Source organism: Sebastes umbrosus, chromosome 20 (assembly GCF_015220745.1).
Source record: "Sebastes umbrosus isolate fSebUmb1 chromosome 20, fSebUmb1.pri, whole genome shotgun sequence".
NCBI classification, from domain to species: domain Eukaryota; kingdom Metazoa; phylum Chordata; class Actinopteri; order Perciformes; family Sebastidae; genus Sebastes; species Sebastes umbrosus.
The window spans coordinates 2,879,433-2,907,248 of record NC_051288.1 but is presented as its reverse complement, the minus strand read 5'-3'; the positions used below and the strand labels follow the sequence as shown (position 1 = coordinate 2,907,248).

The following is a 27,816-nucleotide window of genomic DNA, read 5'->3' as shown; positions in this document are numbered from 1 at the left end:
ATGCTTATTTTTTATTGTACAATTAGTTATTAATCAATGAAATGCTTTATTATAATTTCCGTGACTCTTGTGGTCCTCCATAGTATAGCAGCAGTATATGATGTAAAATGGAACACTTAAATGCTGCTTATTTATTAACAATGTTCACATTAAAATAATAATGCTGTGCTAAACTCAACACTTCCCCTTGTTAAGCCACAGACAGGAGGTTTTCAACATTGCCAGATAAGCATGAGGACTACATCTCCCAGAGCTACGCCGGTGCCTACGCAATACAACTTCAGTGACGTTATCACTCTGCGACCTGGGGGTTTATGCGACGCATACAGCAATGGCGAGCGGTAAGAAGAGTGCGCTGCTGTCCTCTCTAGCGGACTATGGAGACGATTCAGAGCCGGACTCTGACCCAGAACCAGAGGAGACAGGTACACGACAACACATTTTATCATGTCGTTGCTTCTATGTGGTTAAAAACACGCTGTGCGGGTCTGACCCGGATGTTCACGCGGTAGCTACGTTAGCTTGTAGCTAATGTAGCTCGTTTAGAGACAAATGCTGCGCTCCAGATCGCATACTTTTTCTTTTTCCTTCAGTACGTACTGCAGCTGCCCTTATAAAGTAGGTACTGTTGCATGCAGTATGCATACAATACATCATAACATTGCACACACTTTGACCGTCTTGCTCATCTCTTCACTGCTCAGAGCAATGCAACCTGCTGTGTGCGCCAATACTCATACTACCACACTACCATACTACCACACTATCTAGTATGCCAGAAGAGATTTGGTATATCCCAAAACATATTAGGTCAAATGCATTTTTTTCCCCTGGCTATTCTGACCCACAATCCTCTGCACAGCAGATATACGAGCAAGAGGGTCAAAGTTCAAGGTGCAATGTTTTGACAAAGTAGTCTGTCCCAATTGTGTGCATACTGCATGCAACAGTAGTAGGTACTTTGTAAAAGAAAAAGTATCCGATTTGGAATGCAGCCAAAATGTGGAATATATTCAAGACCTATTTGTAAACAAAAACATGAACATGCAAAGTTCAGTCATAACGAGTGATTTCAGCTGGGTCTGGCTGGTTTTGTTTTGATGTTGTTGATGTTCCCGGGCACATAATGGATACGAAGCTCCCGTCACCATCCGAGTGGAGGAGGTGGAGGTGGTGGACACCTACAAGTTCCTCGGAGTACACATGAACAATAAACTGGACTGGACATACAACACCGAGGCCCTCTACAGGAAGGGTCAGAGCAAACTGTGCTTCCTGAGGAGGCTCAGGTCTTTCAATGTGTGTAATAGGCTGCTGCAGATGTTTTACCAGTCTGTAGTAGCCAGTGTCCTCTTCTTTGCCGTGGCATGTTGGGGGGGATAACACCAACATAAGGGATGCCAACAAACTGAAGAGGCTGGTGAGGAAGGCTAGCTCTGTGGTTGGATCTGAACTGGACGATCTGGAGGTGGTGGCAGAGGGGAGGATGAGGAGGAAGCTGGACGCTATCCTGGATAATCCCTCCCACCCCCTCAAGATGAGGAGCACCTTCAGTCACAGACTCATCCCCCCTCGGCACAACACAAAGCGCCTGGGTCAGTCCTTCATGCTGGTAGCCATCAGGCTCCACAACCAAGGCTGACCCCCATATGAGAACTATTAGGACTTTAAGAAGTTTAAACATGCACTATCTACCTTTTAACATGTACTATCTGCAACCATCTTGGACTCTAACCACTGGCGCACTTTACACTTACTTTACACTGTATATCCTATATACCACTTTATAGACTGCACATATGTACATATTTATTTATTGTACATACTACATTTATTTATTGATGGACTGTACACACTATGTTCACCCATTCACTCTGTATCTTTTATATCTCTATTATAGTTTTTATCATTTTTGTATGTCTTTACCTCTCCTGTGTTTCACTCTGTTTGCTGAGGTTGCTGCTTTGACACCTGAATTTCCCTCCGGGGATTAATAAAGGTTCATCTTATCTTATCTTAAAAATGTGGGGCTGGCATGCATTAAAGCTAATACTGGGCAGAGACAGTCATTTAGTCTTATTTCAATGCCAGCTGCCAGTGATGCTGTTCTCACCTGTAGTTCTCTGTGTGGTGACCCGGTGCCTCTCTCTCTCTTCCTATCTATCACCAGGGGTGCGTGGAGTTGGTCTGGTGTACGGCTATGACGATGACTTGAACCGAACTGAGTGTGCCGAGGACAAGGTGTCTGGAGATGAAGACAGCAGGGAGAGCAACTCGGTCAGTATTTGAATTCTACATTTTGAAAACATCTGTTTCTTGCTACGAGGAACATGACGCCCTCTAGGTTTTATTTCCACTGACCATTCTGTTGAATTCCACTGACGTTTGGTTGAACATTTTAAGGGACAGAAATAGCAGAGTACTGGGTGTGATGTCAGAGAATATCATGCTTTTTGACATGATTGCGGTGGGATCTAATGTGAGTCTTCACTGAACTCTGGGGAGGGAATTAGGAGGCTGAGAGGATGATTGCTTCTTATTCGAGATCAGGCGCATTTTTGCAAAGTGTAATCATCAAACAGCATCAGTACATGTGTGCACTGGTGTAGGGGTATGCGGATCTTGTCACCTCACCTCTCTATCATTGATCTTGATTTATCATTACTAGGGTTGTCAATCAATTTAAAATAATTAATGGCATGATTGTCCATAGTTTATCGGGATTAATCGCAAATTAATCGCATATTTTTATCTGTTCAAAATGTACCCTAAAGGGAGATTTGTCAAGTGTTTAATACTCTTATCAACATTGGAGTGAGCAAATATGCTGCTTTATGCAAATGTATGTACTGTATATATACAGTATATCATTGGAAATCAATTAACAACATAAAACAATGACCAATATTGTCCAGAACCACTCACAGGTACTGCATTAAGCATTCAAAATATGCTCATATCGTAACATGGCAAACTCAAGCCAAACATACTTGACTATGACTCGCCCCAAACTGCATGTGATTATCATAAAGTGGGCATGTCTGTAAAGGGGAGACTCGTGGGTACCCATAGAACCCATTGTCATTCACATATCTTGAGATCAGAGGTCAAGAGACCCCTTTGAAAATGGCCATGCCAGTTTTTCCTCTCCAAAATTTAGCGTAAGTTTGGAGCATTATTTATCGTGCTAGTATGACATGGTTGGTACCAATGGATTCCTTAGGTTTTTCTAGTTGCATATGATACCAGTATCTTCACTAGCTCTAAATCTGAGTCCGCTACAACCTCCATAAGATCGAATGCGTTAATGTGTTAAAGAAATTAGTGGTTTTAAAGCGAATTTGCGCTAACACGTTATTATCGCGTTAACTTTAACAGCCCTAATTATTACATTTATCAATTCAGTATTCATTCAACCAATCAGATAGTTTAATTTTTCTTTTTCTTTTAACTTTACAAAAAGCTAGGTGTTATGTCATATAAAATCAATGTGTCAATCAAAACATAAATAAAATTGGACAAAACAACAACAATACAAATGCTTACAATGCTCCTACAGCATGAGGCTAAATAAAAGGGATTTCTATTCCATATAAAATGCATTTACCTTTGGAGATTTTCTGTGAACATGCTCTTGCCTGCTGCTGCAAACACGTCTGGGAAGCACAGAGTGGTTAATCACAGTGTGCTCAATGTAATACCCATGTGACTCGTTTACTCGACAGAGCTCTGTAGAGGGAGCATCAGAGTTTGATTTAACTTGGAAAGAAACCAAGATCTTGATCACGGTTTTTAAATGTTCAGCCCTACGTTGAAGTGCAACCACAATTTCAGAGATTAAAGATATAATCCATGATCCAAATGTAAATAAAAGTGTCACCTAACTAGAAAACTAACTTTGGTTAGTCGGGATTCACCAAAGTCACACAGTAGCACAAACAAACTAAACTGTCCAGGCAGCGGTAGACCAGCAACTCCCATGTTCTGTGAGGTCAAATTACAGTTTTTTTCAATGGAGTCTGGTGGCTTTGGCAAGAGCATAGATGGATACATTGGCTTCAGTTACCCATTGGAAAGGGCTGTCTGACGGCAAGGTAAATCGGTGAAAATATTCTAAATATAACGTACACTTTAAACTGAAAAGTGATTATATTTGTTTTAGATTAGCCTTTCTTTTAGGCGGCTGAAATACGTTCTGCTACCGGCCCGGTCTAGAGCAGTACATTCTTTTGCTCCCATGCTGGTACTCCTGTCTGTTTTTCTAAACTGGGGGCGTGCTGACTGTCATGTACTGTAGGTAATACACTCGCTTTGGATAAGTACCTCATACAACCCCACTTCAAAACACCCAAACTGTCCCATTTAAGAAACCTCCCTCCAGATTCAGTACCACAGAAGACATTATGCAATCGACCTTAATAGGTAAAATTGGTGGGGATACCCCTTTTAAATCCCGTTTGAACAATCCAAATAGATATTTATGCCTTTTGTGAAAGGCTTCAAGGCATCAAACACGTTTCCCAAAACGTTTGTAATGTTCCTTTAACAAAGACTTTGTAGTACTAGAACAAGCACAACAACATCAAAAGGGTGGAACAGTTTTGTAGTCCATTGCTGGGTGCTGGGTGTCATCCGGTCTGTGCTGCTGCTTGGTTCCCCCTCCTGCTCTGATCTCCTTTTCATCCGTACGGTGTTAACATTCTGCATTTTTTGTTTTTATAGGAAATGGACGAATCTGAAGAGGGGAGGGACGCAGATGATGTTGAGGTATTTGAACACCCACTTGGTGTGGGATGGATTGGATTTGGAAAAGAATCTCATTTGTTTTGTGACTAACTGAAAGGGCTGGCACTATTTAAAGCTGTCACCTCATGCTATGAAGGAGCATGTTCACTAGATGGTGCTGTGGGTTCATGTATGTCAGATGAATGCTCCAATAACAAATGTAGGTAAGACCAAGTCATGCTCTTAATGTGGGTGTTAAACCTCTTCTGAAGCTCAGAGCACACTACTTGAACCTGCACACCTTACTAACCCCACCCTGTGTGTGTGTTTATGTGTTGTAAAGCCGTGTGAGCTGGAGAGCATGCCAGCTTCCTGCTGCGCTGCTTGGTACAGTCAGTGAGGTGAGAGTGAGTCACAAACCCAACAGGCAGAAACAATACAAGTCAGAGGATGTCTGCTCAGCCTGAGGCTTTGTTTTACAACCTGTCCCTGATTGATCACAATCTGATAAGCTGCTGTTTTGTCTCTTCAATATGCCACGTCATGAAGCAGAGATAACAGCGCCGGCCTGGCAAGCAAGGGTTTTATGATATCGTAATTGGAACACTGTGTCATGATGTGTGGGATTTCCCAATCATACATGATTCGAGAGGTGGAGCAATTATTCCAGGAAAACAGAAACAACAAGTTGTGGAAAAAATGTTGTTGGAACTTCGGAAAAATGCTAGGGCTGTCAAAGTTAACACGATAATAACACGTAGTCAAGTCAGCACTCTGACAGCTGTTGTTGCCTGTGTGGCTGCAGTTTGCCATGTTATGATCGGAGCATATTTTTATGCCAAATGCAGTACCTGTGAGGGTTTCTGGACAAAATTTGTCATTGTTTTGTGTTTTCAATCATATTTTCCCACTCCCGTGTTGATAAGAGTATTAAATACTTGACAGACCTCCCTTTACACTACATTTTGAACAGATAAAAAAATGTGCAATTAATGGATGGACAATCATGCAATTAATCGTGATTTAATAGTTTAATTGATTGGCAGCCCTACAGCAAATAAATACATTTAATTTGTTTTATTTTTCTATTTCTGTGCATTTTTATTTATTTTCAAATTAACCTGCATATTTATTTGATAATTGAGGGTTTTATTTCTAAATTTCTTTTTTTATTATTTTGGTTATTTATTCGTTGAGTCATTTATTTATTATAATGGCAGCTTTAGTCGTTCATAGCAGAGGACCATGCTGATATTTAGTCGAGACTGTTTTGGCTCAGAATGAAAGAGAATGTTTCTATTAGCTCTCACTCTGTCCTCCCACTTTATTATTTTTCCTTGCAGTTATCTTTTGACCGCGAATGGCAGTTGTTGGTTTGATACAGTTCTGGCTAACTGTAGATAAGAAGGTCATCACACACAATACTTGGATTGAACTCTTTGAAATATTGCTATGGCCCTTTGCCTGGTTAATTTGGGAAAGAGCTTTGTTGCACATATTTTATTTATTGGGTGTTTGAGGTTTTAATTGTCTTAAATTCAGATTAAACATTTTTGTTGGGGGAATTGTCTGCTGGATGGCAGATAGGGGTGTGATCTCAGGGGTCAAGCCAGCAGGTCTTTGTGTGAAGTATTTGTCTTTTCGATAAAGCCTAGTTGACATATCTGTTATGCTACATAGTTGGGCAGCAGCCGGGCATCACAGTGAGTACTAGAGAGGTTTCCCTTTAAGCTGAGGATCAGTGTTCCTGTGTCCATATTGCCAAGCATCTGGCTCTAAGGATGGGAGTGTCTGTCTGTCCAGACTGAAATATCTTAACAGCTATTGGATGGATTGGCCTCATATTTTAGAGGATCAATTCTGATGACTTTGGTGATAAACTGACTTTTGAGGTTTTGAGTGAAACTCTTGGATGGGTGGATTGCTGTGAAATCTGCTACAGATATTAAAGGTTTTTAGAGGATAACTTTAATCCCTTAATTTTTCTTATGGCGCCGTCATCAGGTTAAAATGTCAATTTACAGATACTTTGGTTTATGTCCAAATGACTGCAAAACTGACATCAGCTTTAAAGCTGGGGTTGGTAATGTTCTTCAAATACATTTTTTTTTGTTATATTTGTTGAAATTCTCTTTACATCCCGACGGCAATCAATAAATCAAATGCTCTGACAAAAAAAGAAATCAAATCTGGTATCTGTGGTTGTTGCAGGACTGTAATAAGCCTACCTGTCTGTCTACCTGCGTGCTCTCTGCCCATGCACTCATTGCGTGTCACCAGAGTCTTCCACAAGCTGTTAGCTGGACAGCTGTGAGTTGGTTTTTTGTTTGCGTTCATTATGATATGTTGACGTTCATAAAGATAATTTTGGCGGAGTGGCTTTGGAGGGAGGCCTGAAGGGACGGACTGTCAGTGTTGCAGACTTGACGACTTTCTCTCTAGATTTAGGGACTTTTGGAGCTAGTGTTGCTAGCTACTTTCATTGGAAAAGAGTTGGCAACACTGGGCTGGGTTTTTCGGTTGGATAATTTTTAAAATGTAGCGTACTCTTTCTTAAGTTGACCAACACTAGCTTAACTTTACTTTGTGTTTAGTGCTTGTGAACTTGGTAAATGTTACACCTGCTGCTAAACATCAGCATGTTGTTGCTGTGAGCATGTTAGCATAATTATGTTAGCGTTTAACTCTAAAGCTTAAGCTTATTTGTGCAAGACAGGTGTGTTTTTCCTGGATAAAAATAAATCATGACCCACTGAGCTACCGTTTATTTGTTTTTCTAATAGAAAAATAAAGTTAAGCAAGTATTAGGTCCTATAGTAAGTAGATGCACAAGACCCCATATATCTACTTCACGTTGGACACACCAACTAAGTCTAGGATGCTCTTGTAGTTCTGTAATTAGGAAATAAACTGTAATTTAGTGTTCAAACATGTTTAAAGGGGTACTCGAGCAAATTTGTATTGAACTTTCATTAGGTTGGGTGATTCAAAAGAGACAGAAGCAGCAGAGGTCGACATACCCTGACTATTGGTCCCTAGTGCGAGTCAAGCTCGGAAATACCAGATCCTATGTTTCCCATAATGCAACTGGACACCATCTTTCATTATACCCTCACCGCCTACTAAATGCCCACTTTTTTCAATCCCCACACCTCCAGTTTGTGATGCAGGCTTTATGGTTTGACATCATCAGGGTTATTTAGTCAGACTTTAGAAAGCTTTAAGACTTTAAGACATAATACAGCTGTTTTCAGAGGCTCAAAGTGAGTAAACTGAACTTAATGTGTAAATAAATGTGTTGGGTGGTATTGATTCCACCATATGGTGATTCTGGAGGCTGTAGTTTGTGGTGGTGTTGTATTTGATGGCATTGTTTTTATTCAAAAAGTAGTAAAGCGCTACGAAACTGATCTGATGTAACTTTGTGTATGTATAACTTTGCTTGGTTAGAGTGGTTACAAGTCCTCGTGGCTCTGCTATTTATATAAGATTTATATAAGACAGATGGCTAGATGATGTGTACAGTATATGCAGAGCCTGAAAGGAGAAGTGGTTTGGTGGATGGAAATAGATTATAATCTTGATTAGAAGCGTTAGTTATTTTTATAGTGTGGTCTTCAATTTCAAAATACTGTATGACCGAAAGCTTATTGTTGGTGACGTGGTTTCTCCAAATTCTTAAGGCCTTTACGCACCGGGGGCATATTTTTTTCGTGCAGTTAATTTGCAGGCCAATATATTTTTTAAAACTGTTGTTTTTGTTGAGTACTTTCACACAGAACGTGATTATTACGCGGCAAAAAAGTGACATGATTTTTTTCAGAACAAGGTAAATTTTTCTGAGCTTTGATATAAAGGCATCAACCAATTATGTTGTGCAGAACGGATATATTCTATACGTACTCTATAGTGTACAACAACACGGAGGCTTCGTAGTCTGAACCAGGACGGCAGACATTATTACTCCTTTCTACCTTGACAAAGGCAGCGCAGACCAGATCCACTCCTTCCGTTCTTACCTTTCACAATAAAAGCCCTAGAAATATACACTACATAACTGTTTACCTCATATTCTCTCAGAGCATTTCGCTAAAACAAAACTAAAATAGCTTACATTAGTTTAGGCTATACAACAGTTTATCTCAGACAGACTGCCAGACTCTGCTCTGCGTCAATAGGATCACGGTCTTGGCCTCTGCCTGCGCGAATCTATTTGAACGTTTAATTGAAAAAGTGTTGCAACTGTCGCAAATTCGCAACGCTGCCGGTATGAATAGTTTTGATGCGAAATATTCGCAGGCGAGTATTACGCATTTTCGTAACGTTGATTCATCACGCCCCCGGGGTTTAAACGCCTCCCAAGTCTTCAAAAAAGAATCACATTTTATTTTAAAAATGTTGATTTCAACAATTAGGCTTTCAGAAAAACAGCCAAATGTTATCTTTTTGTTTCCCACAAACACATTGAGATGACAATGAGCAGTTTACAGGGAAGTGAGTTGATCATGCTCTTCTTAAAGCTGCAGTAGGCGAAATTGCAGCAAATATGATTAAAAAAAAGAAGTTATTTTTTATAAAACAGTCACTATATCGTGACAGTTGTACATGAAACAGGTAACCTGAAAAAAATCATGTGCCTCTGTGTCCGCTTGTGCTCCTAACGGCATCTGCAAGATTTCACAGACTGGAGGACAAGAACCAGTCAGAGCTGATCTGAGGTCTGCTGTCCAGCTGCCGTCTATGAGAGCCGGCTGTCAATCACTCGCGAACTCCGATCAAATGGTCAAACTAGGCAGCGCTGATCAAATATGAATCAATATTCTGTTACTGTAATGCCTATTTCTCTCCTCAGATGTTTTCATAATCATCTTGTAGTGCACTGTTTAGCTGTAAAATTAGAAAGTTTGGGACCCGGCAGCCATGTTGAGATCTTTTGAGGGAATACCAAGCACCGCTCACATGACCGGAGCACAGCCAATAGGAACGCTCTCTCTCTCTCTCTCTCTGAAATGACCTGTGATTGGCCAAAGTCTCCCATCACGGGCTAGATTTTTTAAAGCCTGAAAACAGAGCCATGAGGAGGAGCAGAAGTCTAGTTTTCTCTCAGAACACTTGAATTACAATATGCTGAAAAGTTATTATGGAATTTTTGCCCAGTGATGACAAAAAATTGTTGCCCACTGAAGCTTTAAAGGGACAGTTTGTAACTTCCTACATCTATAAATCATTGTGGGTCGGTGTCCCATGCGCGCTCGCGTGTGGCTACGCTCATCAGACTCACACGGAAGCACCAAAACCGCAAAGTTATATCTAGTTAAGCCTGTCTTGCAAAACATTGTTAACTCTTCCTGCTTCAGCCCCCCGACCGTGGACAGAAGACACAGGGGAGACTGTAGCTTTGGTCTCCCCTCTCTCTCCGGAGCGAGTAACGTTATCGTCTCTGACCAAAACTCCAGTGTCTCCCCTGTTCCCTCCAACCACGGTCAGGAGGCTGAAACAGGAAACACAGTATCAGCTCTGATTCATGGAGAGACCTTCGTCTGGTCAGCTAACATTACTGCCAAGCAGCTGAAATATAGAGTGATATCGTGCTTTTAGCTGACGTGTGTCACCTCACTGTGTTGACCGATGCTCGTTCATGTCTATTTAGAGCGAGCACAAGCGCGAGCAACAGGACGCTGGCTTTTGTTGACTTAACGGCCACAGGTGTCGCTGTTAACAAGACATTTCTGATTCTTACATAGAGTCCCTTTAACACCTGTGTTGTTGATGCATTAAACGGTTGGGTTTTGGTAAAGGCTTGGATCTGTACTAGGCGGCTAAAATTACATTCTTTATTCAGGAAAACCTTGAAGACGCTGAATCATACCGGCAGCTCCAGTGCTGCAGTTTTATAGCTTAATGTGACCTCTGACCTTCCTGTGAAGGGCGGCCAAATGGGAAAGAGACTTCAGATGTGGATCAGTGAGCTGAAGAGTATGTTATTGGCTCTGTCTCAAACAGCAGGTGCCATTTATTTGTTTTTTTGGTTTGGATTTCTGCCAGTGGGCTCTGCTGTGCTTCCATGTCTTTCTGTCCACTCCCCCCCTCCTCCTCCTCCTCCTCGTGATTTGGCCAACTTCAGGACAATTCTTTGATGTGCCCCTTGCCGTTGCTAGGTGACGACATGATGCCCGTGAATACCAGCACTGTTCCTTTGTGCTGAACCTGTGTTATGCCCACAGAGCTGGCACAACAGGCGGCATATTTTAGAGGCTGCGCAAGACTCCTCCTCCTCCTGCCGAGCTCAGGCATTCACTGGAAACTGCCTCGATTTACCATCCTGGTTTCTATTTACTTCTTAGGAACTGCTCTCCTGCCAGCTTCTTTAGCATCTGTGATTTGTAGGTTTCAGGTACAAATGGAATGAGCTTTTGGTTCCAGCTCCACATATTTCACAAGAACTGCCAGTTCACCTCAGTAACCCACTTGTAATCCACTGTAATTAACTATATCCAAGCTGGGTAACATGGTTAGATAATGTCTACCACTGTTTCCCTTCACAAAGGACACCTAAATATCCCATGTATCTCTCTGTTTCTCTCTTCTTCCCCTCCCTTCCCTCTTCTTCTTTTACAGATCCCAGAAGTAGAAAGAAAGGACCCTAATGAGCTAGTTGGTGAGTACACATACGCAAATACATGCACACATATATATACGACCAACTCTTAAAGGATTAGATTGTTACTTGTTGTCAATAAATCCCATGAAAAGACCAAAACCAACAATTAATGGATCCTACTAACAAGTATTGTGTGTGCAACCAAAGCCTGATATTCCTCTGTGCCATGGAGCTCAGTTACTGTCCAAAAGCTATTCTTTTTAAGGCCGTCAATCGATTAAAATATTTAATCGCAAATGAATCACACATATTTTATGTTAGAAATGTATATTAAAGGGACTGTTTGTAACTTTCTAAGCGTATTAATGTACCGGGTCGGGTTACATGCGCTCTCTCATATGCGCGCTCGCGTGTGGCCGGCGTCCCCGCCTGCGCTGCCTGTTTGCCTTCACTCAGACAGCGCGCGCGTTCTCGCATACTCGCTCCACCTCTAGACGTGAACGCACGCTCACTCCACACTGCAGAAGAGTTAGTTTAGCTCTGAGAATATCTAGTGAATGTACAGTGGACGTTTGTGCAGAAATAACTGCTGCAGCTCCTCCAGACCAACAGAGGTTTCCCGTGTCTTGGGAAGTAACGGGGCTCCGCAGAGAGAAACGTTATCGTTTAGTTACCGACCGGGTGCCGGTGTCTCCCTAGTCATTCCGGCTGCGGGCGGAGGGAGACGAGTTTCTCGCTGCAGAGCCCCGCTGCCTCAGCCTGCGCTGAGGCAGGAGAAGCAAACACAGTATCAGCATTGATTCATGGAGAGACCTTCGTCTGGTCAGCTAACATTACTGCCAAGCAGGTGAAATATAGAGTGATATTGTGGTTTTAGCTGACTTGTGTCGCCTCACTGTTTTGAGCGATGCTCGTTCATGTCTATTTAGAGCGAGCACAAGCACGAGCCCGACGCTGACTTTCGTTGATTTCACGGCCACAGGTGTCGCTGTTAAGAAGCATTTCTGAAAGTTACAAATAGTCCCTTTAAAGGGAAATTTGTCAAGTATTTAATACTCTTATTAAATTAATTAACAACACAAAACAATGACAAATATTGTCCACAAACCCTCACAGGTACTACATTTAGCATAAAAAAAGGCAAACTGCAGCCCAACAGGCAACAACAGCTGTCAGTGTGTCAGTGTGCTGACTTGACTATGACTTGCCCCCAAACTGCATGTGATTATCATAAAGTGGGCATGTCTGTAAAGGGGAGACTCGTGGGTACCCATGGAACCCATTTACATTCATATATCTTGAGGTCAGGGGTCAAGGGACCCCTTTGAAAATGGCCATGACAGTTTTTCCCTCGCCAACATTGAGGCACAAGATTGGAGCATTATTTAACCTCCTTCGTGACAAGCTAGTATGACCTGGTTGGTACCGATGAACTCCTTAGGTTTTTGTAGTTTCATATGATGATGCAGTATCTTCACCATAGCTTTAAAACTGAGCCCGCTACAACCTCCGAAAAATAGTTTGCATCAATGCGTTAAAGAAATGAATTTGCGTTGACAGCCCTATTGTATATAAAAAAACAAATATAAAGTAGGATAAAGTGTAAGAATCAGACTTTTAAGTTTTATTGTGTCAGTTGGGGTGTTGGTGCAGTAAACGTATGAATCAGTAACTAGATCAAGGTGAGTAATAAAAGCCTCTTTGTCCACTGACTGACTGACAGATGGGTTATAACCCAGGGAGCTGGCAGTGGTTAGTGAGTAATCACTGACCTGCACAGGTGTGTGTGTGTGTGTGTGTGTGTGTGTGTGTGTGTGTGTGTGTGTGTGTGTGTGTGTGTGTGTGTGTGTGTGTGTGTGTGTGTGTGTGTGTGTGTGTGTGTGTGTGTGTGTGTGTGTGTGTGTGTGTGTGTGTGTGTGTGTGTGTGTGTGTGTGTGTGTGTGTGTGTGTGTGTGTGTGTGTGTGTGTGTGTGTGTGTGTGTGTGTGTGTGTGTGTGTGTGTGTGTGTGTGTGTGTGTGTGTGAGTGAGTGAGTGAGCACCAGGTCAGACAGGATATGAGTGATTCAGGGAGTGGCTTTTCACACACCAGTCTGATAAACACCCTAAACAGCTCACACTCTGCTAATGGTTTATATGAGAAAGTAGCTAGATGCACACATTATGCAATGCAGCACTCATCCATCATTTGACTGCAAAATAACCTCAGTAATGCGATGAGGGTGTAGAACTGATTTTAATAATTAAAATAATATGACTGCTTAATGATCCTCATAGAGGATTTATTTTGTTTTTAAAGGAATGCCTCCATGGATCCAAGTAGGAGATGATTTATTCCGCTGATTTGTTGTTAAACTGAATGAAAGTGAAATTCTCACGCCTTTTTAGCATCCTTGCAATGTTGCTATTGTATTCTAAAAGTGTCCTAAAGCCCTTTGGACAGCAGTAGCTGAGTGAACGTGGTGGCTTCTGTTCTGCCCACAGATGTACTCCCTCCATCACCACCACTTCCACTCCTCTGGTTTGTTGCAGCCATAAAAAGAAGTCTGCATAGGAAAAGGGAAATGCACCAGAGCAATTTTTAGTTTTGTTGGAAACAGCATCAGCGTACTGTAGTGGCAGAGTGTGACTCATAATCCTGGGCCGGGACACTTGACATTACTGCAGTGGAGCCTTGGCTCCTCTTGTCTTGTCTGTCAGTAAATGTCACAGTGGGTCTGGCAAAAGGCCTCCCGTCAGCAGGCTGAAGACAGCTCTTTGTCTGTTCACTGAAGGGACAGACACTGTCCGTCTGTCCAAAAAGTCCCTCAGGGCACAGATTGTGACTCGCTGTCTGTTTTTCGGGAGGACAGATGGTAATTTTGTCGTAGGAATATAATCTTTTCTCTGTCTCCATATCCATCCTGACAGTACTGCTGTTATATCAGGATATTCCTTTCACACTGAGTTTGACTGTAAACAGGGATATTTATCACACACGCTGTGATTTATTCACACTTCCTTAGCTACAGTGGAGGCTTATTTTGGTGTTTAAATTAGAGTTTGTCCAACAAGGCTAAAACTAAATCTCCTGTTGTCTCGAGCAGATTAGCAGGCTGCCACAATGTTAAACCCCTTGTTTTAGCTACAATGTGTGATTGTCTGTGTCTGTGAGAGAGTTAAATGGAATACCAAGCTACCACCTAATGCCTGTGACTCATCAGACTTGCCTTGTCAGGTCTTTTTTCATGGTTGGAGGCTAAAGTTTGTTCTGTGTTTTTAAAATATGGGATGTTTAAACCAGGGCTGTCAAAGTTAACGCAAATTAGTTTTAACGCCACTCATTTCTTTAACGCATTAACACGATCCATCTTTCAGAGGTTGAAGCATGCTCAGTTTTAAAGCCGAAGATACTGGTATCATATGAATGATGTCATATTTTACTTTGTCACGAAGAAGGTTAATTAACGCTCCTAACTTGCGCTAAATGTTGGCGAGGATAAACTGTCATGGCCATTTTTTAAAGGGGTCCATTAAATGGAGTACCTGTGAGGGTTGTTTTGTGTTGTTATTTGATATACAATAATAAATATATACATACAAAGCAAGCACATTTGCCCACTCCCATGATGATAAGAGTATTAAATACTTGACAAATCTCCTTTTAAGGTACATTTTGAACAGATAAAAAATGTGTGATTAATTGCGATTCAATATTTTAATCGTATTGACAGCACTAGTTTAAACTAGTTACATACACGGAACCATTTATCTTCATGTAACTGTATAGTTGCTCATTTTTTGCTGTCAAAAAATGTGTGTGAAGCTGCAGACATACATACATGGTTGGCATTACTTAATGTGTCTAGCCAACAAAGGTTACGCCCTTCTCCCCCGGTGGAGGAAGTAAACCATATCAGCCATATTAACAATATCAGCCATATCAGCGATGAAGCTAATGGAGGAGGTTGGGAGTACTGCTTCTCCTGAGGTCAGGGTAGGTAAGTTGTGTGGATCTGTGGTCCCACATGATCAGCAAACCAAGGGGAACGGCAAAGATACTGAAGGGAGGGACTGCTGGAAAGAGTGTGTCAGTATACGACGGCAGCATCCCGTCTGCACACAAACCCTCCACAGTTCAGATCTGGCACAGTCCCACGGGCAGGGATTGCTTCACTGTAGATCAGCAGTATTAATGTCAACAGACATATTTGTAGCCAGCACAGAGAGACTGCATGCAGTAGAGCTACTGAACCTGTTCTCGGACAGAAGTTTAAAAGATCAGTGGCAAATCATATATTTCTGTCAGTCAACCATAACAGAAGAGCACATGCAGTTCATAAGTCGTGTTTCCATTCACATATTTTTATGCACATTTTGAAGTATGGCATTAGAAAATCTGTATGGAAACGGCAAAATTCGGTAAAACTTACTCAGTTTTGAAAATACGTTTTTACGTCCTCTGTCAAAAAAGAGTTCATGTGCTAAATGGGAAGGCTTTGGTGAATATATTCTGACTCGAAACATTTAACTCACAAGGCTAATCAGCTGTTTCCGCTGTCTGTGTCTTCCCGGATATATATTTTTATTCCACGGCTGTGTTGAATACACGATTCTGATTGGTCAATCACGGCGTTTTACGGCCTGTAATTTTTTTATAACAGACCATTGCTATGTATAGCAGACCGTTGCTATGGGCGCAGCTCTGATTTCGGACTCTGGTGGACCGTTTTTGTGTCAAAATATTGATTTCTTCAGTAAGTAGCCGTGTAATAAGCAGGATAATGTACAGCTAGCAGGTCGTTGTTGTGAAAGAATCCCCTTCAGGGCGATGAGAGACCCCCGGCATCGCCCTGTTGGGGATTCTTTCACAGCAATGATCGGCTCGCTGTACATTATCCCGCTTGTCTTCATCTATGGACAGCATGAAACATGGCCAATACAGCTGACATGAAAGAATTGATTTTATTATTTTAACTTACCCAATTGAAACTAATTCCTGAAGACATTTCTCCATTTTTCTCTCTATATGGTCAGATGGCCAAGACGACTTGTTTTGTGTCCGATCTGCAACCTCTACTTCTTTTACTACTCTGTTTACTGGCAGATTACAGCCATGCATAGCCTGTAGTGCCAATTTCTGACCAAACTATGCTGTAGCCGAGTATTTATTTGCTCCAAAGGAAAACGTGCCTAATTCGCATTTCTTTTTTTTGCAACATTTCAAAAAGTTCAGGAGTTCAGAAGTTTTCAGGAACTATCTGATCAAAGAAGTAAATAATATGTTACAAATTTGTCCAGACATTCGATGAAAGCCTTCAGTGCACAATGTCTTAAAAAGGCAAATTTAAGGGCAAGTTATTTGTAGGGCTGTCAAAGTTAACACGGTAATAACGCGTGAGCGCAAATTTGTTTTAACGCCACTAATTTCTTTAGCGCATTCATGCAACTTGCAAATTTTTAGATTGTAGCGGGCTCAGTGTTAAAGCTAGTGAAGATACTGATATCATATGAAAAAGCAAAGGAGGCTAAATAACGCTCCAAACCTACACTAAATTTTGGCGAGGAAAAACTCAACTGGCCATTTTCAAAGGGTGTGACCATGTGAGGGCTTTTAGACAATATCTGTCATTGTTTTGTGTTGTTAATTGATTTCCAGTAATAAATATATGCATACATTTGCATAAAGCAGCATATTTGCCCACTCCCATGTTGATAAGAGTATTAAATACTTGACAAATCTCCCTTTAATGTACATTTTGAACAGATAAAAAATGTGTGATGAATTTGCGATTAATGAGCCAGTGGGGCACGCTCACATGCACGAACATGCACTAAAAAGGCATGCGCGAACAAAGCACGGAGAAGCTCAGATTACAACACACAGAGAGGGAGAGTGACTTCATTCTCTGCTCAGGTAGACATTACTCCTCTATATCTTTACATAGACAATAGTTGTTTACTGCTACATTAATGCTCTGAATATCGTATGGAGCACCTTTTAAAAATATTTTACTGTTTCACCCAAACACTACAAACAGGAAAATCTCCTGGACACATGACTCCACAGATTGCTGATACTCCACAGTGTGAGAGTGCATGACTGGAATTTTCCTCTTGTAAGATGAAGTGTTCGGCAAGGCAAAGCTAAAAGACAGCACTTCAGACAAATTATCTTCTCATGTCCCGTCAAGTTAGTACTTGTCGAAGATCTGCGTGGAATATCAGCAGGGACGGGCTCCTGTGTTCAACACATGTGCACATACACAGACAGCACGCAGCTTGTAGCACTTATTCAGAGCGTGATTGACAGCGCTGAGCGACTATAAAGACTATCTGTCTGATTGGGATGTAGAGTGACACTGAAGAATGCCTGGCCCGCAGTCAGAAAAAGCAGAGGGAGACGAGTCGAGCAGGGAGAGCAAAACAAGGGACGGGTCCAAAGGGAGGGGAGAGGAGCCTCCCTTCTCCTCACAAGCCCCAACAACAGCCACTCCCTGCCCTGCCCGGGACGTGCACTCCTCATACCACCCTATAAAACCCCTGGCATACACTGCCATGAACTACAGGATGCTCAGGAATTCACCAGCAATGTTTGCTTATCACACAGTGAACCTTTGTTTGTTTCTCCAGTGCATATCCATATCCCACCCTCCTTCTCATTTGTCATCTGTTAATTCAAACACTATAAAACAGATTCACTGCGTTTGCGCAACAATGGTTTCTTAGTTAATCCTTAGTCGGCATGTAAAGACATGCGAGATGGGGTAGAGAGGGGAAAGTCGCTGAAGTGAAATCACACAAGTGCTCATGTTTATGTTGCTGTCTCCTTGCCAGCTCTATTCTCCGAGAAGGTGAGGAACATGTCACCCGATGAGATCAGGATCCCCCCCGAGCCCCCTGGACGCTGCTCGAGCCAACTACAGGTACACACCCCTCTACTGTTACATGATTATTCAAACATATACCTTTCACTGCAACGCTCTTCTTGTAGCACAATCAATGATTCAATGAGCCCAACTGTATTCATGTGTGATGATGTTAGTCCCCACAGGAGCCATTACATTGTAGTGAGACCATTTGTTTGAAACTTGACCTCACTGTATAAAATGACCTGTGGTGACCTCTAGGATAATCACAGCCTCATGAAACTTTACAGCCACAAACTAGAGACCTAGAGCATTCAGAGGATGGATGGATCAGACTAGAGACCTAGAGCATTTAGAGGATGGATGGCTTTCCTATGTAGATTTACAATAAGGGGGTTTCTGAACAGAAGTGCTCGCTATCCAATCGCCGACAAATGCAATTCTTGCAGAAATCTCCAAAAGTCAAAAGTTTTTGACACCAAATCACAGCATGGCTTTTTCTATGGTGTTCCCCAAGGTCTTGGTGTCTTAATGTGGTATTTTGGAGGTATTATTGATCATTTTTATCAATTCTCGAGTGGTAAAAAATGGTTAAATTTTGCACCAAATCTGTGTAACAAATGGTATCAACCCCAATCTGACTTAAGTGAGCATAGGAATGGTCATCATATACTTAATAATAATGTTCTAAGTCCTAATACACTCTCACAATTTGTTTAAATTAATTAATTCATGTTTATTACAGATTCATGACTAGAATAACTTGACAGTGCTGAGCTGCATCTCAAATTAATCTTCAGGTTCCCAGCTTTCAGATGACGTACACCACTTCTATGTGACATCTACTGCTATCTCCCGCTAAAGACTCCCTGTGCCCCCCTAAAGAAAGACATAAACGGGTCTATGTGGGTCTCAGAGGGTTAAACACAATATACTGATGCTATCGTCTCGTGCGAGCAGTTTTTTATATCACCACTAAGGCCGCAGTTATTTCTGCTAATCAGACTAGAGGAGAGGGTGTGTGGATGTAGCTGGGGTTGTGGGTTTTCTCAGAGCTTGATAGAATAGTCCCGGTGCCATGTGTTGTGTGTTTGGGCTTGTTTTGTGTGCTGGAGAAACACTTTCCAGGTAGTAAAGTTATCCTACTAAAGGCTCCTGAAGGAAGATGTTGGTTTCATAAGCAGACACACAGTCTGCACTCTCCCCTTTGGCGTATGTTCAAGGTTAAGAGATGGGAGTTAAAGATCAGGAGGTTAAAGTTTAAGGCCAGAGACCAGTCATCTTGGTGTTGAAGCAGTCGAAATAACCTGTTCTCCACGCCAAGTGAGTAATTTCCCTCGGTTCCTCTGGGGTTAGAAATGAATTCTGGTGGCTACATAAATTCTGCGACTCACCCCTGTAATTAAACCAGCACACATGTCATCTTCTATCAATTTAGTATCACCCAGCCCTGCTCTCTCTTTCTGCTTTGCTGCTGCTGTGCATTTTGGTGTGTCTTAACTGCAATGAGGTTTGTTGTTCTGTGAGGAGCTGAGGCAGGTCAGGACACACAGCTGACTTAGTAAGTGTACAGCTCAGCAATATCCCCGCTGGGCTGACACTCCCCCACCTATCAGATGAACAACTAATGATTCACCTTCACCAGAACAGCCTGGATATCCCTGCCCCCAGGCCATGGAGGAACAGGGACACATGTATGCTTAGAATATGTGTCTTACGGTTCATTTCACCATTAGCTGGAATGTATCCACTTGAAACAGTTTTGAAAATGCCTTTTGCGATCGTGTCCCGACCTCGAGGTTAGAACATCCCATTGACTGCCACAACCCGTGAGTTCAAGGCCTTGAGTGAGCCTCAAATTTGTCCGTCGAAAAACAAACAGCGTCGAATGCCTGACACGCCCTTTTACATTTACCTGACAAGGACCTCAAGTCGCCGTGTGTTTTTCTGACTTGTCTGTCAAGCAAATGAGGAAGTAACATGACATCATAACAGCACAGTACAGGAGGTACAGGTAAATGGTTGGGTCAACAAAGTGTGTGACTTGCGATAGGCTATATCTGGGTTAAATTCCCATTTCCTACTAACAGACAACAATGATTTTAGAAATGAGACAATTAGTTGGTTATAGGGGCACCCCTGTAATGTTTGCAGTGACCATAGCCTGTATATAAAGATGGATGACATGACAGCTCCCCAAAAGTGAAGCCAAAACATCTTGTTCGCCACCTGGTGGCTGGCTGCAGTATGGACCCCTTTTCTGTTAATAAACATGATGACGTATTTTGTGGGCGTAGCGTTAAGTGGAGGCAGAATAATTCTCTGAACACATTAGTTAACGCTGGCTAGCAGGTTTTGTTGGCTTGTTTTTTAACAATGGTTGAAGAAAATACTAGTTTCTCTCAATATGTACTGTCACTCACTCTCCACGTGTTAGTTGAGAAAGTTAACATTAACCAATGGGACCATATTAGCCGACCCCTATGCCGTTGGCAGACTGCTTTGGGAAGAGTACACGGCTGGTTAGTTAGCTAGCTAGCTTCTCCAGAGACTGACAAGCCAGCTAGCTAGCTAACGCCTGCTCTCCTCCCAGCAAAGTAGTCTAGTAGCTAACTAACTAGCCAGTCGTTAAATAGGTCAAATTTAACAACTTAATGTTTCATCGACACACTCCTTTCAGAGCGTATGAGAGCCCAGTGCTATCGCCAGATGAGTGATAACCTTGTTCGGCTCATTTTGTGTGTTGCATGACGGGAAGAGACAGAATTAGCAAGTTAGCTAAGTAGCCAGCCGTCCGACCAGCCAATGGCAGCGCTGTAAAGATGAATTGAGGGCGTATAAATCATTGGATGTCTATAGTTAACTATCCATAAGTAAAGTCAGTCAAAAAGAGAGTCGTACAATATCGGCGAAGCGTTTCAGAGATGGAGAGAAAGAGTTGCTAATAGTTTAGTCTTTTGCTAACCGCAGCCAAAGGCTCACGGCTTCTGTTAGCAGAAGGCTAACTATTAGCAACATTTACTCTCCGTCTCTGAAACATCTCGCCATATTGGAGTTCGCTAGAGCCTCGAATCACAGTTTATCATCTCAAATGTATGTGATATCTGGATTCTGGCACCCGACAACACAGCAAGATGACAATTTAGATGTGTAAATTTAGCCCACTGCTAGTGTTAGCCTCCAGTCTTTCCTTTGTTTTGCCTCCAGCTAACACGGTGACGTAATTATGAGAACTCCACAGGGCACCTTTAACCAAGTAGTTTTTGTGCCTAAACCTAACCAAGTCTCAGTTATAGCGGTGGCAGATCAGAAAGCCCTCATCAATAATGTTTTATCAATCATTTGTAATGGTTTACAATGTCAATTGTCATCCAGTAGATAGGGTGTCAGATCAGAAAACACTCGTGATGGAAGACAATGTTAAAGGAGTAATAGCTTCTCATTTTAGCAGCATTCCCTTTTCCCATCTTGAACCATGTTAACCCTCATTTATCACCGGAGCTGCCCTGGCTACACCTGCCAGCTCCTTGTGACTCAGTTGAACCTGGTTGTCAAATATTTCCCAAAGGCATCAGACACTTTCTACACAACAGCTCCATTCACACTGACCCTTGCTCGAGCAGAGCCGATCATATATCGTTTGTTTATTTGATGACATTGGCAGTGTGTCCTGCCAAATGTAGAGTGCGGAGGAAGCTGTGTCAAAGCAGATCTGTTGATCCTGTTACACCCAGAGATGACCTGCTGTCTGTTCACGTCCTTCGTCGATTTGTTTGTGTTGTAACAGGACAAGATCCACAAGCTGTACGAGAGGAAGCTCCATGGAGATTTTGACACAAACAGCCACATCCAGAAAAAGAAAGAATTTAGAAACCCAAGGTATGCAGCACAGCTGAAGTACGCACCCAAACCAACACACACACACACAAGGAGTGCTATTTACGCATAATACCAGATACACTTTTCGGTGTAAACACCAGGTGTGCCAAACTCAATTTCACTCAGGGCCACATTGGGAAATGAGAATCACATCAAGGGCCAGACATATAGAGTTTATTGACATGCTTTTATTTAATCAAAAAATGAAAATAAAATGTCTTTGATTATATTGTTGCATGTCCCGCATAGCCTTCTCACATACAATTTAGTCCACATAAAGCCCTAAAAAAAGTCAACAAAGTTGCTTAGCGTTTAGTCAAGCAAAATAAACGCATTCTTATTACATTTTTTAGTAGACTACCATACAGCCAACTCACAACAACCTGTTTCACATATGACAATTCAATGGTTATGTGGGGCATTTAATGAAACTACACACGTGCTGATGTAAAATGGTAAATTGGCTTGCATTTATACAGCGCTTTCCTAGTCTTCCGACCACTCAAAGTGCTTTACACTACATGCCAGCATTCACACACACACATTCATACACTGATGGCAGAGGCTGCTAAGGTGCCAACTTTGCCCATCAGGATCGAATCTAAATACTCATTCACGCACCAGCAATTTGGGGTTAAGTGTCTTGCTCAAGGACACGTGACATGTGACCCGCAGCAGCCAGGGATCGAACCGCCGACCTTCCGATTGGTGGACGACCTGCTCTACCCTCTGAGCCACAGCTGCCCCAAAGAATTTTCTTTTTTTAAAGGAAAACTAATGAATCTTTAATTTAGTTCTTGCCCATATTTCTACAAGTCTCATATAGCCTTTTTTCACGAGCCTGAATACTCAACGGTTGTGTGGGACATTTAATAAAAAAATAAATGTAAAAGATCTTTGATCGTGTAGTTGACATGTCCCTTATAGCCTAGCCTTCTGGCATGCAATTGGCTGCACATAAAATCCTAAAAATGACAAATCAAATTCGCAGTCAAGCAAAAGTAACATGCAGCCCTCAGGATTAACTTTCCAGGCGTCGGACGCGACTCGTCGCCACTGGAAACTCCAGAGAAACTGTTAAACTAAGTCTTGTCGATCCAAAGTAAAGAAAGATTCAGCAACTGCATGGTTTATTTCTCGTATAAAATGTTTTCAGAAACACTGTGGAAAGCGGTAGTGTTTCCGAGCACCCGACTCCCTTTAGAAAACCTCTCGTTTTACTGCAGCATGGTCTGACAGTCCCGGTTCTGGTTCTGGTTCTCCTGTGCCTCCCTTCCCTCCAGCGGGCCCAGCAAGGAGGAGCTCTCCACCTCCCTCCGGAGCTCTGACTGCAGGTCGAAGGCGGCAGCGTAGCCGGATCTGGGTCTCTCCGCGGCGGACTAGTCGCTGCCGGAGGCCCCGCTTTAGTCTGGCCTGAAGGAGTTTCTGGTGAACCTGCGTGTCGTAAATCATTTTGTCCAATCTTGCGGGGAATCGGACCTGGTGACGAGCATTAAGAATAACTATATAGAACTATATCTTCTCGCTGATGGTTCTGTTTGCTTATGTCTGTCATATAGAGGCATTGGTATTAAATTGAGACTCTTTCATAACCAGTTAAAAGTTCCTTGTAGTAACTTTAACAAGCTCATTCATTTTCTCTGCCTACGAAACAGAAATGAACAACAAATGTTACCAAATATCGTATCAGCTTTTACTTTCTTTCTTTGTTTTTTTTAGCATTTACGAGAAGCTCATTCAGTTCTGCAGTATAGATGAACTGGGAACGAACTACCCAAAAGACATGTTTGATCCTCACGGCTGGTCAGAAGACTCTTACTATGAATCTCTAGGTAAGCTAATTTACTTCTTCCTCCTCATGGCTCTGTGTGATTTAGAACTCGACAAACACTCGTGTATGTGTCTCTTCCCTTCCAGCCAAAGCCCAGAAAGTGGAGATGGACAAACTGGAGAAAGCCAAGAAGGAACGAACCAAGGTGAGTCTAACAACAACAAAAAAAAAAAAAAGCTTTCACTTGTCTTCTCTGTCTGCGTCAGGGGCAAGTCTCCACCAGCTGCACTTAATTTCTACTTTAAGTCCTTCATCAGACACACGCAGAAATCAGCATTGCCAAGTCGAGCTCTCGTAACTGCAGCTCAGGCCCAGGCCAGCGCAGTTTTACAGCCGAGCCGTGCCCATACGTGTTTTTCACTGTTTTTCACATCTTCAGTAGAAGTGCACGTTAAAAAAAACACCTGAGTGTGTCTTTCTTTGCCGGCTATTTTTGCTTTTGCTGGTTACGCTGAAAAATCATTCAGAGGTGATACATGCTGCTATGATCAGCAGCAGCTGCACCTAAGTTAGAAACCTGGACTTGAATGAACATGTACCCTACAGGAGCTGTTTTATTATTCTCTGCTGAGAAATGTCAGTGGTATGCAGGCTACAGAGGAGTAACATTTAGACGCGAGATAAGCAGCAGTAGATTGTGGCCGTCGGTTAAAAACAGTTACACATCAAACAGAATCAAATCAGCATTTGTATATTGTTCTGTGTGTTTCACAGATTGAGTTTGTCACGGGGACTAAGAAGGGCGCCAACCCCTCCAGCACAGCAGCCTCCACCACCAGCAACACCACCACCACCACAGCCACGGGTAAACATCCACCAGCGCTGCAACACCTCACAGATTAAGCTCCTTTCAGAAATGCACCTCGCTACATAAACGTCCTGGCCATAGAAAGAGAATAGGAGCAGAACGGACATTCCCATGCAAATCAACGTAGCAGGATGGTCAGAATGGCGGCCATTTTTTATGTGCATCGTTGCCGTTGCGATTGTTGTAGCGGGCTAACTTACAGCTTACAGCAAGTAGCGGACTCACTGAGGTGAGGCTTTTCAGGAAGGACTAAAACGAGCAGTGGAGTAGTAACGTTACGAAGCACAGAGAGCCAGAGGAAATGAGTAAAAGTCAACAACTTAATGCTTCATCCACAAGCTCTTGTCACAGCGTAGGAAAAGCAAATTGCGGTCGCCAGATGAGTGACAACTTTGTTTGGCTTGTTTTCTGTAACCAGTGTAGTTAGCTAACTAGCTAACTAGCTAACTAGCTAACTAGCTAACTAGCTAACTAGCTAACTAGCGAACTAGCGGACAGCTGGCCGTCATGTTCACATTGCGATTCTAAAGACCTTTGCACACCAAGTCTGTATTTCTCGTCCCAAACAGTCACACATTTAACAAGACTCGGTCAAAACCCAGTATATGTCTGGACCGTGTACGGTCAATCTGTGAATTTGTGGCTAAATTGTTACACAAATAGTCAGTGGTCACGTCTATAATGTTAAATCCAGCGGTACATGTCCACCAGATCCGGCGAGGACACTAGGAGATGCGCTGCTCCACTCAACTGGTGGCGTGGAATGCACCTGATTGGTCCCTGGTTTTCTGCTTGCCATTTCAAAAAGGAAAGAAGATGGCGGGCCTGCTCATAAACTTTCTGTTATTCCGTCTAAACAATCCACCAAAATCTACTTCTGAAAACATTTTAAGTGGAAAAATAGGCGATGCCACTGCTGAACCTCGTTTCCTTTTAGAACTGGATCGCCTAGTTTGACAGCTTGGTCAAAGTTTCTTGAGCCGGACACGTCGCGCTGGACTGGCTCATTTGCGTAACGGACTGTTCCCGCCTTTTCATTTTGAAAGAGCAACGGCCAATGAGGAAACCCCAACACTCGGCCGACCAATCGTGTAACTTCATCACTCAGTCAGTCACTCAGTGACAGACTTGTGTTTGTAGGGCCGGCCCTCTGCGGTCCAGCCAAAAATAGATTCAACCATAGGAGGCAAGGCATAGGAGGGTTGTTTGACCTCTCAGAGCCACCGTCCGTGCAAACATCATCATCCAAAATGGCATCTGATAAACTGATTCACATCTCCCAGCACAAAGCCCTTTTTAAAGACTTTTTTTTTTTTTTTTTAAAGAAACTTTTTTTAAAGAAATAAAATAATACAGAAATGAAGGATGTAAAGATAGATTGTGGGAGTTGATCGCAGAACAGCTTGGAATCTGGGTTGGTCGCAAAACAAAGGATGTACGAAGGATTAGACAGTAGTGATTGTGTCCTAGGAAGCTAAACGATAGCTCCTTGCTGTCAATCATTCAATAGCCCCGTTTGGGACTAGCGCTTTCCATTGCACCCACGTAATTAATTCAGTTTTGTATTGTATTGCAAGTTTTGCAACAAATAGAATAATAAACGCATCGGACTCAGTGTGCAAGGTAATGTGGCAAGGTTATCGGATGATTGATTAAAAAAACGAATGCAAAAAAATACGGACTTAGTGTGCAAAGGCCTTTACGGTTGTTTCTTGCTTTGGACAGTAGCCAGGCTGCTAGCGGTAGCCATGTCGCTAATGCAAGCAGCCAGAAAACGAACCAGGAGCTACAAGGAGCCCATGACCAGCCAGAAACAAACATATACGTTTGTTTCAGGTACAAAAGAAAGAAACATTTGTGTTTTTCTGTGTGCGTGCACGATAGAAACTAAACTAAAAACACTGCTCCATAGCGCTACTAGTGGTCCAAACTCCACTGGGTAGCAGGCCTTTCCTCAGCATAGTGCCATGCAGGCCCTTCCTGTGCAGCTGGTGGTTTAAATCTGTCACTCCAACCGTGTTTCCTCTCTCATCAGCAGAAGCCCAGAAGAGGAAAAGCAAGTGGGACTCTGCAATCCCTGTGACCCTGGCCCAGCCCAGCCTCATCACCACCACCGCAACCCTGCCTGCTGTCGTCTCCGTGACAACCACCGCTAGCGGCACCAAGACCACTGTCATCTCTGCGGTGGGCACCATCCTAAAGAAGGCAAAGCAGTGATCTGTCCTTGTTTGTCTATAAGAGGGAACGATCGAAGCAATGACTTGACATGAAGCTGGAAGACCAGTGTCTCATTATGTATGTGAAAAGAAGCAGAGAGAGGACAAATGAACTAGAGGACACTCTGAGAACCAGCCTACAAATACCCTCTGCTACACATGGACTAATCTACTGCCTTCTATCTCTGGGATTGTATCTGCACTATTGCATCATAAAGCCAAATTCACAGTTTGGTGAAAATACTCCTGAAAGCCTGAAAGTGATGCATGTAGATCTCATGCATATGAAACATGTCTGTTATTCTTTTTTTTATATGTTGGCAACATTTGTTAGTTTAAAACAGTTGAAGAGAACAATGTTTGAATAAGGAAAGGGGTCCCAAACAGACCTGGTAGAAGTGTTTATTTGTCTATTCATAGTTTTGGTGCAGTATTTTCATGCAGCAGTTATGTGTTATAGCTTGACATGTGCATCATTTTTTTCAGCTTTTTGTTTTTTTTCATCATTGGCATGTTGACCGACTCTAAGGTAAGATATTTTTTACACTTGTACATATGTATTGATGATGAGGTGAATAAATGGAACAGATGTTGCCTTTTCATTTGCATGATTGTCTGTTTTTGTCACATCCACCAACTATGACCACACTGAAGTCGCTTCATACTGAAAGTGAAGCGCATGGAACCAGAATCAGGTAAGCATCCAGTTTACTATTCCGACCAGATGAGGACAAAATAACTTCTGGTCTTTTACTGTTTTAACGAAGCTTTACTGTGGAGGACGGAACCTGCCAAAATAAAAAATAGAAAAATAATCAAAAAATGACTGAAATAAAAATATATGTCATTAAATGCAACAAATGTATCTGTTAATTGATAAAATGTGACATTAGTTGATATTTCTGTTTTA

General features: G+C 42.4%; 1 protein-coding gene across 2 annotated transcripts; it reads left to right on the top strand.

Moving 5' to 3' along the window:
* Positions 1-261: 261 nt before the first annotated feature.
* Positions 262-27,508, top strand: LOC119479731 (SAP30 binding protein). Of its 2 annotated transcripts, none has more exons than XM_037755643.1 (10): positions 262-425; positions 2,171-2,277; positions 4,723-4,767; positions 11,344-11,383; positions 18,141-18,229; positions 21,960-22,051; positions 23,771-23,883; positions 23,969-24,027; positions 24,597-24,687; positions 26,729-27,508. In XM_037755643.1, exons 1-10 carry the CDS (start codon positions 332-334, stop codon positions 26,905-26,907), a joined length of 909 nt encoding a protein of 302 aa, XP_037611571.1. In that variant the 5' UTR covers positions 262-331; the 3' UTR covers positions 26,908-27,508. The 2 variants fall into 2 exon arrangements, with proteins under 2 accessions (XP_037611571.1, XP_037611570.1); XM_037755642.1 differs by having other exon boundaries at positions 263-425; positions 26,726-27,508.
* The last annotated feature ends 308 nt before the right edge of the window (positions 27,509-27,816 follow it).

What these genes read in the sequence shown, in the direction of transcription:
- LOC119479731 (XM_037755642.1), top strand. Translation starts at nt 332, where the DNA reads ATGGCGAGCGGTAAGAAGAGTGCGCTGCTGTCCTCTCTAGCGGACTAT. An exon ending in GGACCCTAATGAGCTAGTTG is followed by an intron (nt 11,384 to 18,140) that starts GTGAGTACACAT and finishes TCTCCTTGCCAG; the next exon opens with CTCTATTCTCCGAGAAGGTG. An exon ending in GCTGCTCGAGCCAACTACAG is followed by an intron (nt 18,230 to 21,959) that starts GTACACACCCCT and finishes GTGTTGTAACAG; the next exon opens with GACAAGATCCACAAGCTGTA.